The sequence below is a fragment of the Molossus molossus genome, unplaced genomic scaffold, assembly GCF_014108415.1.
Source record: "Molossus molossus isolate mMolMol1 unplaced genomic scaffold, mMolMol1.p scaffold_m16_p_10, whole genome shotgun sequence".
In the NCBI taxonomy this organism is placed as follows: Eukaryota; Metazoa; Chordata; class Mammalia; order Chiroptera; family Molossidae; genus Molossus; species Molossus molossus.
Genome location: NW_023425345.1, coordinates 75818789 through 75833908, shown reverse-complemented (window position 1 = coordinate 75833908; position 15120 = coordinate 75818789). Strand labels below are relative to the sequence as shown.

The 15120-nt window shown below is 34.9% G+C and overlaps 1 protein-coding gene across 1 annotated transcript; it reads left to right on the top strand.

Annotated features, from left to right (window-relative positions):
- Nucleotides 1-3309: 3309 nt before the first annotated feature.
- On the top strand, nucleotides 3310-4245 carry LOC118623999 (olfactory receptor 6C2-like). The gene has a single exon (XM_036251892.1). The coding sequence runs from the start codon at nucleotides 3310-3312 to the stop codon at nucleotides 4243-4245; it is 936 nt and encodes a 311-aa protein (XP_036107785.1).
- The last annotated feature ends 10875 nt before the right edge of the window (nucleotides 4246-15120 follow it).

The following is a 15120-nucleotide window of genomic DNA, read 5'->3' as shown; positions in this document are numbered from 1 at the left end:
TTCGATTCCTGATCAGGGCATATGCCGAAGTTGTGGACCAAATCCCCAGTGGTGGGCATGCAGGAGGCAGCCAATTAATGTTCTCTCTCATCAATCTTTCTATCTCTCTCTCTCTCTTCCTTCCTCTCTAAAATCAATAATAAATATTTCTTAATTTAAAAAAAGAATAAAGAAATGGGGACTCTAGTGCACTGCTGGTGGGAATGCAGACTGGTGCAGCCACTATGGAAAACAATATGGTGTTACCTCAAAAAATTAAAAATTGAACTGCCATTTGACCCAGTGATCCCTCTTCTAGGAATATACCCTAAGAAGCCTGAAACACCAATCAGAAAGAATATATGTACCCCCATGTTTATCGCAGCAATATTTACAATAGCTAAGATCTGGAAACAGCCCAAGTGTCCATCAGTAGAGGAATGGATAAAACAGCTGTGGTACATATACACAATGGAGTACTACGCAGCTGTAAGAAAGAAAGATCTCTTATCCTTTGAGACTACATGGAGGAACCTGGAAAGTATCATCCTAAGTGAAACAAGCCAAACAGAGAAAGACAAGTTTCATATGATCTCACTTATTTGTGGAATATAATGAACATAACAGTCTGAGAAACTGGGTAGTCCCAGAGACGTGGAAGTAGGGTACAGATTGACAATCCCCAAAAGAGGGGGTGGTGGGGGAGAGATAAACCACAGAACTTATATGCATGTATGCATGAACAATGGACATGGACAACAAACTGGGGAAAGGGCAGTGAGGGAGAGGGAGGGGGGAATCAGTGGGGGGAAAAGGAGAAACATCTGTAACAAAAATTAATTAAAAAAGAAAATAAAATTTAAAAAAGAATAAACTGTTTCACATACTCACAACTGTAAACCTACTTTGCCCCAACTTGTGTAATCACATGAACTATTCTTTTTTCCTTTTTTTAATACTCACCCGAGGACACTTTTTTGTTTGTTTGTTTTTTTTTTGCATTTATCTTCAGATAGAGCAGGAGGAAGATAAGGAGGAAGAGAGAGAGAGACAGAGACAGAGACATCAACTATTTGCCTCCTGCATGACCCCACCAGGGCCAGGAACTAACCACAACTGAGGGTAATGCCCTTAGTGGAACCAAACCCGGAACTCTCTGGCTCTAATGACTGAGCCAAACCGTCCAGGATTCAACTTTAGCTTTTGATTTGGTGATTAAAATTTTTCAATAATAAAAAAGATTTTATTTATGTAATAAAGGATTACAATTTTCCAAATGCCTTACTAAATGTGAAAGTTTAAAAAAATGAACTATATAAATTAAATGAGGACAGTTGTCCTCCTGACCTATGTCAAATGCTGCTGCAACATCCTTGTATCTCCAAAGAGATAGTCCCCACTGAAGTCTGTTTTTCTTGTGTATTTACCAAACTTCATTACTCAGAAAATGAATTAACAATTTTTGATTGTAGGTCACCAAGGACCATTTATTGTTTTCACTGAGTGGCATTTTCTGCAAATTAAAGAGAAAAATAACATCTGACATTATAAAAGCATTTCTCTCTGTCCTGGCGATTTAAAATATTATTTCTTACACTAGTGGAGAGAGTTCTCGGCCTTTAATTTTTTTTTTCAGTGATGGCTTTAGTAAAAACATCTTCAGAAGCTTATAATAGCACTAAGCCCACCATAAGCAAATCTGTCCAATTTGTCAGAAATGGGAAACAAAAGGAACTCTACGCATTCTCAGACACGCCGGTGAATGTGAAGACATAAATATCTTTACAAAAATATCATTTTAACATTGTAGTCTTAATATTGCTATGTTTAAACAGCCAACAGAAGTTCTGATTTACTAACAGAAGAGTAAGTATGATAAAGTTTGTCTCTTTGATTGGAATTCCTTTTGTAGGATCTAGATTATACTTTCCTCTGAAAAGAAAATGGATTTCTGTGATAGTTTATATATTCTTAATGTGTTTAATCTATATTTATAAAATCCATTTTTGAGAATGAATGTCCCTCGTGTAGATAAATGTCATTGTCTGAGAGGTTTTATGTATAACATAAGTAAATCTATATCTTGCTTAATGTGATAAATATTCAGAGTAGCTTTGGATATACTATCCAACTTCAAATTAAAAATAAAGTATTTTTGTATATGTAGAAGTATACAAGCATGCCCTTAAATTCCTCTTCCCATCTCCAAAAAGATTAAACAGAAATCAGTGAGTTACATGTTCCTGTCAACCTGTTTATTAACTTCTATTATAAAATAAGTTGCAATATCATGGAGAAAACAGATATATTTTTAACATTAAATAAAAAATCTGAAGGACTGAGTAAGATTTCACAATGACACATATATCTGAGAGTGTAGAGAAAAGATGGAAAGGAGGTAGGAGGGCTAAATATTTGTGTGTATATATATCCTTTCTACATCTCAATTTGATATAAATACTTGATAATTGTTGAATGAGTGACTAGGTTTCCGACTTTCGATTAAGCCATGATCCTCAGTAAGTGATTTTTCTCTAAATCAGCTTTGTGAACTGGGTAATCACTATAATTCTGTCCCAACCGCAATAACAGAACACAATAAGCTAACCAAAAAAGTGGATATTCTCATGAAATAAATAAACTACATGCATAAGGGGAACATATGCTTTATTAATTGATGGGAGAAAACATCAATATTTGACATAATGATTGTATAGTAAGAGCACTTGAGTCCCTACTATGTGTGACACCAATGCAGATATTTCATTGACTGGAAGATGAGGGAGGGAGGGGAAGAGAGCCATCACTTGTGTCAGCAGTAAAGGTAACACACACAGTCAGAAAAAAGTGGAGTGTGTAACAGGATAGGGGGCAAACCACAGTCCTTAAGGTTGTTGATAAGAATTAAGGACAGTTAACCTCAAAACACACACAAAGACTTCAAGTTTTGCTCTAGAGTCTGTATAGTACCCAAGTTATATTAGCATATTTGAAAAGATAAAAAACCAAGTGTTGAGAAAAGATAAGAAATCAAGGATGAAATTTTATAATTTTGTTTCTGAATAGAAAAAAATTTTTGATAGGCAAAAGACATTATTGCTACCGATAAAATTACACCTCCTCAGTAATCTACTGTCGCATGGGAAAATCCTAAACAGCACAGGATAGACAATAAAAAATAAATATCTCTCTTTCTTGCTCTCTCTCTATCTCTCATTATATAATGAAATATAAAACTTGAATATATTAAATTTTAGAACAATTAAAATAATCTATAGGAAAATTTCTCTGAATATCACATGCAGATTGGAAAGAAGTCAGAAGTCAGTGATGAGAAACGGTACAGTGACAACATTCGTTCTGCTGGGACTGACAGATGACCCTCAGCTGCAGGTTCTGATTTTTGTCTTTCTATTTCTCACCTACACACTGAGTGTAACTGGAAACCTGACCATCATCACACTCGCCTTTATGGATCCCCACCTTAAAACACCCATGTACTTCTTTTTACAAAATTTCTCCTTCTTGGAGATCTCATTCACATCGGCTTGCATTCCCAGATTCTTGTATAACATAGCAACAGATGACAAGGTCATTACCTATAATGCTTGTTTTACCCAAGTATTTTTTACTGACCTCTGTGCAGTAACAGAATTTTTTCTTCTGGCTGCCATGTCCTATGACCGCTATGTGGCCATCTGCAAGCCCCTACATTATGTGACCATCATGAGCAGTAGGGTCTGCCAGATTCTTATCATCTGTTGTTGGATGGCTGGTTTATGTATAATAATCCCACCATTTAGCCTGGCTTTAACTCTAACATTTTGTGACTCTAACATGATTGATCATTTTCTCTGTGATACAGTTCCCTTAGTGAAAATCGCATGCTCAGACACATGGTTCGTGGAACAGACGGTTATAACCTGTGCTGTGCTGACCCTGAATATGACTCTTACTTGTGTAGTTCTGTCATACGCTTACATTATCAAGACAATTATGAGATTCCCTTCTGTTCAACAAAGGAAAAAGGCCTTTTCCACCTGTTCTTCCCACTTGATTGTGGTTTCCATCACCTATAGTACATGCATTTTCATCTACATGAATCCTACAGCAAAGGAAGCAGTGACCATTAATAAAGTGGTTTCACTGCTCATTACGTCTATTTCACCTACGTTGAACCCATTTATTTATACCTTGAGAAACAATCAAGTTAAGAAAGCCTTCAAGGATTCAATCAAAAGAACTGTTTTGCTCTCAACTAAGTAAAAGAAAATAATATTTTAAAACATCTCAAAAACAAGGATACATCTAATTTTGAAGTTTATAATCTTGTTTGTTTTTTAATAATATATACTTGAGTAACATTACTTTTCCCAACATTTCTTCAACCTGGCTTCCATTGAGCCCTGCTCAAGCTAGTTTTGCATCTTTGTTTTTCAACCCAATATCTGACAATTTTGCATGTCAATTTATTTTAAAAATTATTTTGCAAACAAGTTAACTTCAGAATATTGTTTTAATATATATAAAAGTCATTTCTCGGGAAATATAGGGTAAAATGCTTTGTAGCTCTACTCAAAATGCATGTAACAGTGATACCTAAACACATGTAATAAGAACAATTTTGTGTATAATGTCTAAAACAGATGAATAACCACAAGTTAAAATACATGTGAAAGAACTACAGCACTTCTAATATTGAGAAAACAAAAAAATATATATTACTACCATGAACACAGAAATACCAGATAAAATTTAATAAATATTCATTTGAATCTTTAGCTAAAATCATTGCAAAGTTGTAAGTAGAAGAATTATTCAACTGTTAGTAGAGCAATAGTTTATAAAATGACTTGTGGATGCTCAGGAGATTATAGACTGGGGATGCGAATAGGAGATTGCATTGTGAACCACAAAGGTTTAAGTATAAAGTCTCAGGATTAGTAAAGCACTTGAAATGACTCAATAGCTGCACATTCAATGAAAGCCTGAAATTAGAAAACCGTGCTCATGTTCACAGAAGATCACAATTTTTTCTGAATTCTGCTGATCGAACTTAGTCAAGGGGAGAATATTCCCCAGTGTATTTAATAACCTGTGCTTACCTCCAACACAAATTAAGCTTTTATAGTCCAAATTCTTTTATAATAATCTAAAATATTAAATTTAAAGAACTGGAAAATTTACACAAATATAATTCTTTAAAAAGTAAGGTATTTACATGAAATTAACTAATTGCTATCTGGAAATCAACTAAATACAGACATCTCATCACAAGTTATTTGGAGCACCGAAAAACCATAGTCAAAAGGAATTCTGTTATCCTAAATGTAGTCATTTTTTACAAAAATGTAAACTAGACTAAAGGAGAGGAACTAATACTCATTCTAATAAATTTGAAAGAATAAAAAATAAACATGTAAATGGAAAATGTAAATTATTATGGGTAGAAAATGACATCAATTATATAAGTTAAAGAAAGTTAAAAGCCAGGTTTTTTTAAAAGTCCAATCACATAAATAAAACTCACCCCAGTGAATATTATAAGTAGAAAACTAAAATGTTTGATATTTTATTGGAAAATCTTTGACATACAATAATAAGAAAAAGTATCAGGATACACATGGGAAAGAATGAATAAACTATTTTATTTTATTTTTAAGTCTTATTTTATTCATATTTTGCTGTTCTGAAATGGAGATTTGTCATACAATGGATGGCATCTACTATTGTTATAGTGCAACTGGCAACATTGTCTTTTCACAAGTAATACATAAGCCTTACAATTAATGATATCTTAAAATTTATGAAATTTTGCATATTTTTACTTTTTATCCTGAGAACTTTTTTACATATCCAGAAACTCTAATAGGAAACTAGTGGAATTAAGGGAATTTGTCATTCTAACTAAAAAAAAAAAGGAAAATATTTAAAAATCAGTAGACTGTAATAGCAATAAGCAAGAAGAAATCAATCAATCAATAAATATTATTTTAATCATAATAGTCATAAAATTTAGTCACCAAGAGAATAAATTTAACATGAAAGTGCAGTATACATATAAAGAATGTATATATATTAAAAGAATATAATATATGATTAGAACAAAAGGGGCAGTTAGTATTCTTGGTGGAAAAATTTATTATGAGTAGGTATATGTGTATGTATAGATTATCTATGTATGGTAGAAATATTTATTTATTTATTTATTTATTTATTGTAGTCATTAAGCATGTAGAATAGTAAAGAAAGACAAATTTTAATGTAGGTTATCTGAAGCAGAAACTAAGAGATACAATCAGAAAAAATAAATAGAATAAGACAAAGCTAAAAATCAAGGATTATTCACAGTGACCAAGACATGGAAACAACCACAGTGTCCTTCAATAGATGATTGGATAAAAATGTTGTGGTACATATGTACAATGTGAAGGTTTGGATATATATTTTTCATTTCCTTTTCAAATAGATTTCCTTATACAAAATGAGAGCATATCAAATGTCTGTTACCAAGTGAAAAGGAAATATGTTACATTTTATTTTGTTAACATTAGTTCAGTATAAATAAATTAAAAATTCAAAAAGGTAATCCTCTTTGAATGTGTAAATGTTACACATTATACAGTGGAATATTATTATTCAGCATAAAAATAAGAACACTATGCCATTTGCAACAACATGGATGGATCTTGAGATACCATGCTAAGTGAAATAAGTCAGGCAGAAAAAGTTAAGAACCATATTATTTCACTCATATGTGAAATATAAAACTGGAAAAGATTTTGATTTTGTGTAGGGAGTACACATGCAATGTACAGATGATGTATCATAAAATTCTACACTTGAAACCTATATATATGATTTTATTAACCAATGTCACCCCATTTAATTTAATTTAAAAAACAACATTCTGAGAGTGAAGTTCAAAGCACTACAGGCCTACCTCAAGAAACAAGAAAAATTTGTATGAGTACCCTATATGTTTTGGAAACTAACCCCTTATTTGATATAATATTGGCAATTATGCTCTCCCATACAGTGGGTTGCCTTTCCATTTTGATGGTTCTTTCTTTTGCTGTGCAGAAGCTTTTGAGTTTGATGTAGTCCCATGTATTAATTTTTTCCCTTGTTTTTGTTGCCTTAGGTGATGTATCAGTGAAAATTCTGCTGCGTATGATGTCTGAAATTTTGTTGCCTATATTTTCTTCTAGAATTTTTATGGATTCATGGGTCACATTTAAGTCTTTTATCCATTTTGAGTTTATTTTTGTGTATGGTGTAGGTTTATGGTCTAATTTTATTTTAATTTTTTTGCATGTAGCTGTCCAATTTTCCCAACACCATTTATTAAAGAGGCTGTCTTTACTCCTTTGTGTGCTCTTGCCTCCTTTGTCTAATATTAATTGAGCATAATGTCTTGGGTCCATTTCTGGGTTCTCTGTTCTGCTTCACTGGTCTACATGCCTGTTCTTGTGCTAGTACCAGGCTGTTTTGATTACAGTAGCTTTGTGGTATAACCTAATATCCGGTACTGTGATCACACCTACTTTCTCCTTCATTTTCAAGATTGCTGTGGCTATTGAGGGTCATTTTTGGTTCCACATGAACTTTTGAAGTATTTGTTCCAGTTCTGTGAAGTATGTTGTTGGTATTTTCATGGGGATTGCATTGAATTCATAGTATGCTTTGGGTAATATGGACATTTTAATGATGTTAATTCTTCCAATCCAGGAAAAAGGTACATGCTTCCACTTTTTTATATCTTCCTCTATTTCTATTTCTATTTCTTTTTCAATGTCCTGTAGTTTTCTGCAAATAGGTCCTTTACTTCTTTGGTTAAGTTTATTCCTAGATATCTTACATTTTTTTGCCGCGATGGTAAATGCAATTGTTTTTTTTTAGTTTCTCTTTCTGTGACTTCATCATTGGTGTATAAGAATGCCATTGGTTTCTTGATGTTAATTTTGTATACTGCTATGTTGCAAAATTTATTTATTGAATCTAGTAGACTTTTGATGGAGTCTTTAAGGTTTTCTATGTATAATATCATGTCACCTGCAAATGTTGATAGTTTCACTTTCTTCCTTCCAATTTGAATCCCTTTTATTTTTTCTTCATGTGTAATCACAGTGGCTAAGACTTCCAGTACTATGTTGAATAAGAGTGGCAAAAGTGGGCATCCCTGTCTTGTTCACATGCTTAAAGAAAATGCTTTTAGTTTTAGCCCAATGAGTATAATGTTGGCTGTAGTTTTTTCATATAGGGCTTTTATTATGTTAAGATATGATCCCTCTATTCCCATATTGCTGAGCATTTTTATCAAAAATGGGTGCTGGATTTTGTTGAATGCTTTTTCAGCATCTATTGATATGATAATGTGGTTTTTATTCTTCATTTTGTTTATGTGGTGTATCACATTTATTGATTTGCAAATATTATACCAGCCCTGCATCCCTAAAATGAATCCCACTTGGTCATGGTGAATAATGTTTTTGATGTATTGCTGGATCTGATTTGCTAGTATTTTGTTCAGGATTTTGGCATCTATGTCCATCAGGGATATTGGCCTGTAGTTTTCTTTCTTTGTAGTGTCTTTTTCTGGTTTTGGGATTTGAATTATGCTGGCCTCATAAAACGAGTGTAGAAGTCTTCCTTCTTCTTGAATTTTTTGAAATAGTTTGAGGAGAATGGGTATTAGTGTTTTGGTGGTGTTGTTGTTTTTAATGTTTTTTAAAATTCCCCCGTGAAGCCATCCAGGCCTAGACTTTTGTTTGCTGGGAGAGTCTTGATTACCTCTTCAATTTTCTTAGTTGTTATTGGTCTGTTCAAGTTTTCTATCTCTTCTGGTTCACTTTTGGGAGACTATGTGTTTCCAGAAATTTGTCCAATTTACTTAGATTATCGAATTTGTTGCTGTATAATTGTTCATAATATCTGTTAACAATCCTTTGTATTTCTGTGGTGTCAGTTCTTACTTCTTCTCTTTCATTTCTGATTTTGTGTATTTGGGTTCTCTCTCTTTGTTTCTTGATGAGTCTAGCTAATGGTGTATTAATCTTGTTTATCTTTTTGAAAAACCAGCTCTTGTTTCATTGAGCTTTGAATTGTATTTTTGGTCTCCATATCATTTATTTCTGCTCTGATTTTTACTATTTCCTTCCTTCTACGTGCTCTGGGGTTTTCTTTTTGTTTGCTCTCTAGTTTTTTAAGTTGGGAGGTTAGATAATCTATTAAAAATTTTTCTTGTTGGTTGAGGTAGGCCTGTAGTGCTAAGAACTTCCCTCTCAGAACTGCTGTTGCTGCATCCCATATATTTTGTTTTGTTGTGTGTTCATTTTCATTGGTTTCCTGGAAGTTTTTTGATTTCTTCCTTGATCTCCTCAGTAACCCACTCATTGGTTAATAACATGCTATTTAGCCTCCATGTTTTCAAATGTCCTTGCATGTTCTTATGGCAATTGATTTTTAGTTGCATGTTATTGTGATCTGAGAAGATGCTTGATATGATTTCAATCTTCTTGAACATGTAGAGACTTAATTTGTGTCCCAACAGGTGGTCTATCTTTGAGAATGTCCCATGTGCACTTGAGAAGAATGTAAATTTTGTACTCTTGAGGAGCAATTCTCTGTAGATATCTATTAAATCTATTTGGTCTAGTGCTTCATTTAAAGTCACTTTTTTCTTGCTAACTTTTGTCTAGAGGATCTATCCAGTGATGTCAGTGGAGTGTTGAAGTCCCCTGCTATGATTGTATTGCCGTTGATTTCTCCTTTGAAGTTTTCCAGAAGATTTTTATTATATTTTGGTGCTCCTATATTGGGTGCATGTATGTTTACCAAGGTTATATTGTTCTGTTGGATAGAACTTTTCAGTATTATGTAGTGGCCTTCTTTGTCTCTAGTTATGCTCTTCATTTTGGAATCTATTTCATCAGATATGGGTATTACTACCCCCGCTTTTTTTCTTTCTATTTGCTTGGAAGATTTTTTTCTATCCCTTCACTTTCAACCTATGTGAGTCTTTTGTTGTGAGGTGGTCTCTTGTAAACAGCATATAGATGAGTCATGCTTTCTTATCCAATCAGCCACTCTGTCTTTTTATTGGAGCATTCAATCCATTTACATGTAAGGTAACTATTGATATGTACTCATTTATTGCCATTTTTTGTTTAATGTGGTAATATTTTTCTTCCTATTTCTTCTACTAATTAAAGCAGTCCTTTTAACATTTCTTGCAGTGCTGGTTTTGTGCTAATGTATTCCCTTAGCCTTTTTCTTATCTGGGAAGCTCTTTATTTAACCTTCTATTTTAAATGATAGCCTTGCTGGATAGACTAGTCTTGGATCCAGATCCTTGTTTTTCATGACCTTGATTACCTCATGCCATTCCCTTCTGGCCTGTAGTGTTTCTGTTCAGAATTCAGCTAAAAGGCTTATGGGGGTTCTTTGTAGGTGACCTGTTGCTTATCTTTTGCTTATTTTAGGATTCTCTCTTTGTCTTTAATTTTTAGGATTTTGAGTACTATGTGTCTTGGTGTAGGCCTGTTTGGGTTTTTCTTACTTGGGGCTCTCTGTGGTTCTTGACCTTGAATGCTGTCTTCCTTCATCAATTAGGTAAGTTTTCTGTCACTGTTTCTTCAAATATATTTTCTAACCATTGCTCATTTTCTTCTACTTTGGGAATTCCTATGATGCAAATATTATTACATTTCCAGTTGTCTCACAGTTCTCTTAAGCTGTCTTCCTGGTTTTTTTTACTGTTTTTCCTTTTGGTTTTCTGATTGGGTGATTTTTTTTCTACCCTGTCTTCTAATTCACTGATCTAGTCCTCAGCTTCCTCTACTCTGCTGTTTAGTCTTTCCAATGTGTTATTTGTTTCTGCTATGTCATACTTCATTTCTTCTTTGTGGTTTTTAATATCCAGTTGGTTGATTTCAATGTTTTTATGTCTTTACTCATGGTGTTCATGTCCTTACACATGCTGTTGAGCTTCCCCGGGATCATGGCTCTAAATTCTAGCTCTGTTAACTTGCTTAACTGCCTTTCATTTATCTCATTTTCAGTTAAAGTCTCTTGATCTTTCATTTGGGATTTGTTTGTTTCACCGTTTTGGTTAACACAGTGGGTTTTGGAGCCTGCCTCTACTGTGGCTCCCTCTACTGGGTTTGGATGAGTGAGGGAGGTCCCACATTAAACACCACTGTCAATTCTTACTTTCCTGGTTAGAGTTGCAAGCCCAGGAATGGTTCGGTTATCTTCTACATCTTTTCCTAGAGGCTATCAGTAGTGGTTAATTGAAGAGCCTTGGGTTCTAAGTTGAATGAAAAACTCCTTCAGGTGTTCCGAGTAAGGGGATTTTCCAAGGGTAGGGCACATGCTGGTTGTTAATGGGCCTCAGTTTGCATTTAAATGGCCCCCAGGAGGGGATCAATCTCCCAGTGAGGTGCCACTACCTCTTCTCAGAGCCCTGTGAAGGAGTAAGATGACCACTGTCCTGCGGGGCCACAACTCAGCAAAAGCTCTGAGAACCCTCCAAATCCTGAAGGTCCTCAAACGGTTCCAGTCCAGTCTGCCCTCTCTCTGCTGGAGCCCAAGGTGAGTGGCTGTGGCTATTTTAGCACTCTGTCCCAGCCCTCTGCACTATGGAGCGGCCATGGGAGTTTAACCCTGAGAGTGCTAGGCACAGATCAGACCACTGCTGTAAGTGGGGTCCCAGCCCCTTTCTCCCACCTCTGCAATCTTACCAGGATAGGTTCAGTGTCCCTGGTTATATGGTCCTCACAAGATGGTTTTCTGTTGCTTTTTTCTGACAATTTGTCTTTATTTTAGATGTAATTCCTATTTGGTCCTGGGAGATGGTCTGTGTAGCTTCCATTCACTGTGCCGCCATTTTGGAATCTTCACTTGTCAAAATTTAACAAACTTTACGTTTTATTTTATGTAATTTATACCTCATGAAATCTAAAACTTAACCTTGATCTCAATCAGTCCTTGGCTAACCTAAAGTAATAATTCTCATATTCTACATAGGGAAAAATGCTAATTAATAATATGAATATATATCCAAAGGCACTCTGATATTCCTAACTTGAAAGAATATCTTAGTTACTTTGCCACATCTCTAACTCATTGATAAAATTTCGCTTATAGTGATTATTCTGACAATATTCCAAAAATAATATTTTATATAAGTGTCCTTCTTATAGATCTTTTTATAATTGTGAAAAGTGCAATAGAATTTAAAATGGTTCAGAAGGAACTAAAGAGATGGATAACCATAAAACTACATTTTTAAATGGTGAAACATTGTAAAGAACATAAATTTACAAGGTTAGACTTAGACTCTGATGCTGCATTAACACAACGAACTTATATAAAATGGAATTAAAATGATGCATGTCAATAATTTTTAGATTAAAAATAGTTTTATATATAAGTATAATGCAATATACAGACAATGTATCTAAGAATTGTACACTTGAGGTAAACAATGAAAGGATTCCAAAATGGTGGCAGAGTGAATGGAAATTACACAGACCATCTCCCAGGACCAAATTGGAATTACAACTAAAACACAGACAAAGCAATAAGAAAAAGCAACAGAAAAGCAGCTTGCAAGGATCATATAACCAGGGACACTGACTCAATCCTGGTAGGATTGCAGAGGTGCGAGAGGAGCATTGAGAGCACATAAACAGCAGCGGCCTTAGCTGTGAGCAGCGCCCTCAGGTTAAACTCCCAAGCGGCTCCACAGGGCAGAGCCAGGACAGATGCTAAAATAGCCACAGCTACTCACCTTGGGCTCTGGCAGAGGGAGGGCAGACTGGACTGAAACTATGTGAGGACATGAGATTTGGAGGGCACTCAGAGCTTTTGCTGAGTTGCAGTCAGGCAGGATGGTGGTCATCTTACTCCTTCCCAGGGCTCTGGAGAGAGGCAGAGGTCCCTGCTCTGAGATTCTACCACACCCTGTGGGCCATTGAAATGTAAATTGAGGCTCACTAACAACCACCATCTGCCTCAACCTTGAAAAATCCGCTTACACTGAGCACCTGAGTGAGATTTTCATTTAACTGACAACCCAAAACTCCTCAAGTAACCTACTGGTGGCCTCCAGGCAAAAAGCTAGAGAATAACTGGACCATTCCTGGGCTTGCAACTCTAACCTAGAAAGTAAGACTTGATAGTGGTGTTTAAAGTGGGTCCTCCCTCACTCATCCAAACCCAGGAGAGGGAGCCACAAACAGCAGAACACCAACACCCACAGGGGAAAATTAGCAGCCTCCAAAGCCACTGTGATAGCCAAAATGTTGAAACACAGATACAAAAGCCAAATGAAAGAACAAGGACCTCTAGTGAAGATGAAATAAATGTGGAGCAGTTAGACAAGTAAACAGAGCTAGAATTCAGAACCATGACCTTGAGGAAGCTCAACAGCATGAGTAAGGACATAGACGTGTTGAAAATCAACCAATTGGAAATTAGAAACCAACAAGAAGAAATCAAGAATGACATATCAGAAATAAAGAACACATTGGAAAGTTTAAATAGCAGACTATAGGAAGCTGAGGACTGAATCAGTGAATTAGAAGATAGGGTAGAAAAAAATCAACCAATCAGAAAACCAAAATGAAAAAAAAAAAAAAAAACAATCAAAAACAGGAAGACAGCTTAAGAGAACTGTGGGACAACTGGAAACGTAATAACATTCACATCATAGGAGCACCCGAAAAAGAAAAAAATAAGCAAGGGTTAGAGAATATATTTAAAGAAATAGTGACAGAAAACTTCCCTAATTTGGTGAAGAAAGAAGGCATTCAAGTTTGAGAAGAACAGAGAGCCTCAAGTAAGAAGAACCCAAACAGGCCCACACCAAGACACATAGTATACAAAATACCAAAAATTAAACACAAAGAGAGAATCCTAAGTGCAGCAAGAGAGAAGCAACATGTTACCTACAAAGGAAGCTCCATAAGGCTCTCAGCTGACTTCTCACAAGAAACACTATAAGCCAGAAGGGAATGCCATGAGGTAATCAACGTCATGAAAAACGAGGATCTGAATCCAAGACTACTCTACCCATCAAGGCTATCATTCAAAATAAGTCAAATAAAGAGCTTCCAAGACAAAGAAAAGGCTAAGGGAATACATTAGCACCAAACCAACACTGCAAGAAATGTTAAAAGGTCTGCTGTAATTAGCAAGAGAAATAGGAAGAAAAATAGAACCACACTAAACAAAAATGGCAATAAGTAAATACATATCAATAATCACCTTAAATGTAAATGGATTGAATGCTCCAATAAAAAGACACAGAGTAGCTGATTGGATAAAAAAAAGCATGACTCATCTATATGTTGTTTACAAGAGATACACCTCACAACAAAAGACTCACATAGGTTGAAAGTAAAGAGATAGAAAAAAAACTTCCAAGCAAATGGAAAGGAAAAAAAGCCGGGGGAGCAATATTTATATATGATAAAATAGATTTCAAAATGAAGGCCATAACTGAGACAAAGAAGGCCACTACATAATATTGAAAGGATCTATCCAACAGGAAGATATAACCTTGATAAATATATATCCACCCAATATAAGAAAACCAAAATATATTGAAAATCTTCTGGAAGACTTCAAAGAAAAAATCGATAGCAATACAATCATTGCAGTGGACTAAAACACCCTGCTGACATTACTGGATAGATCCTCTAGACAAAAAATTAACAAGGAAACACAGACTCTAAATGGACCACTAGACCAAATGGATTTAATAGATATCTACAGAGAATTACACCCCAAAACTACAGAATTCACATTCTTCTCAAATGCATATGGGACATTCTCAAAGATAGACCACAAGTTAGGGCACAAACTAAGTCTCTACAAGTTCAAGAAGATTGAAATTATATCAAGCATTTTCTCAGATCACAATGGCATGAAATTAGAAATCAATTGCAAGAAGAACATACAGAGACATTGAACACATGGAGTCTATATAGCATGTTATTAAACAGTGAATGGGTGACCATGGAGATCATGAAAGAAATTAAAAACTTCCTGGAAACCAATGAAAATGAACACACAACAACACAAAACTGATAGGATGCAGTAAAAGCAGTTCTGAGATGGAAGTTCATAGCA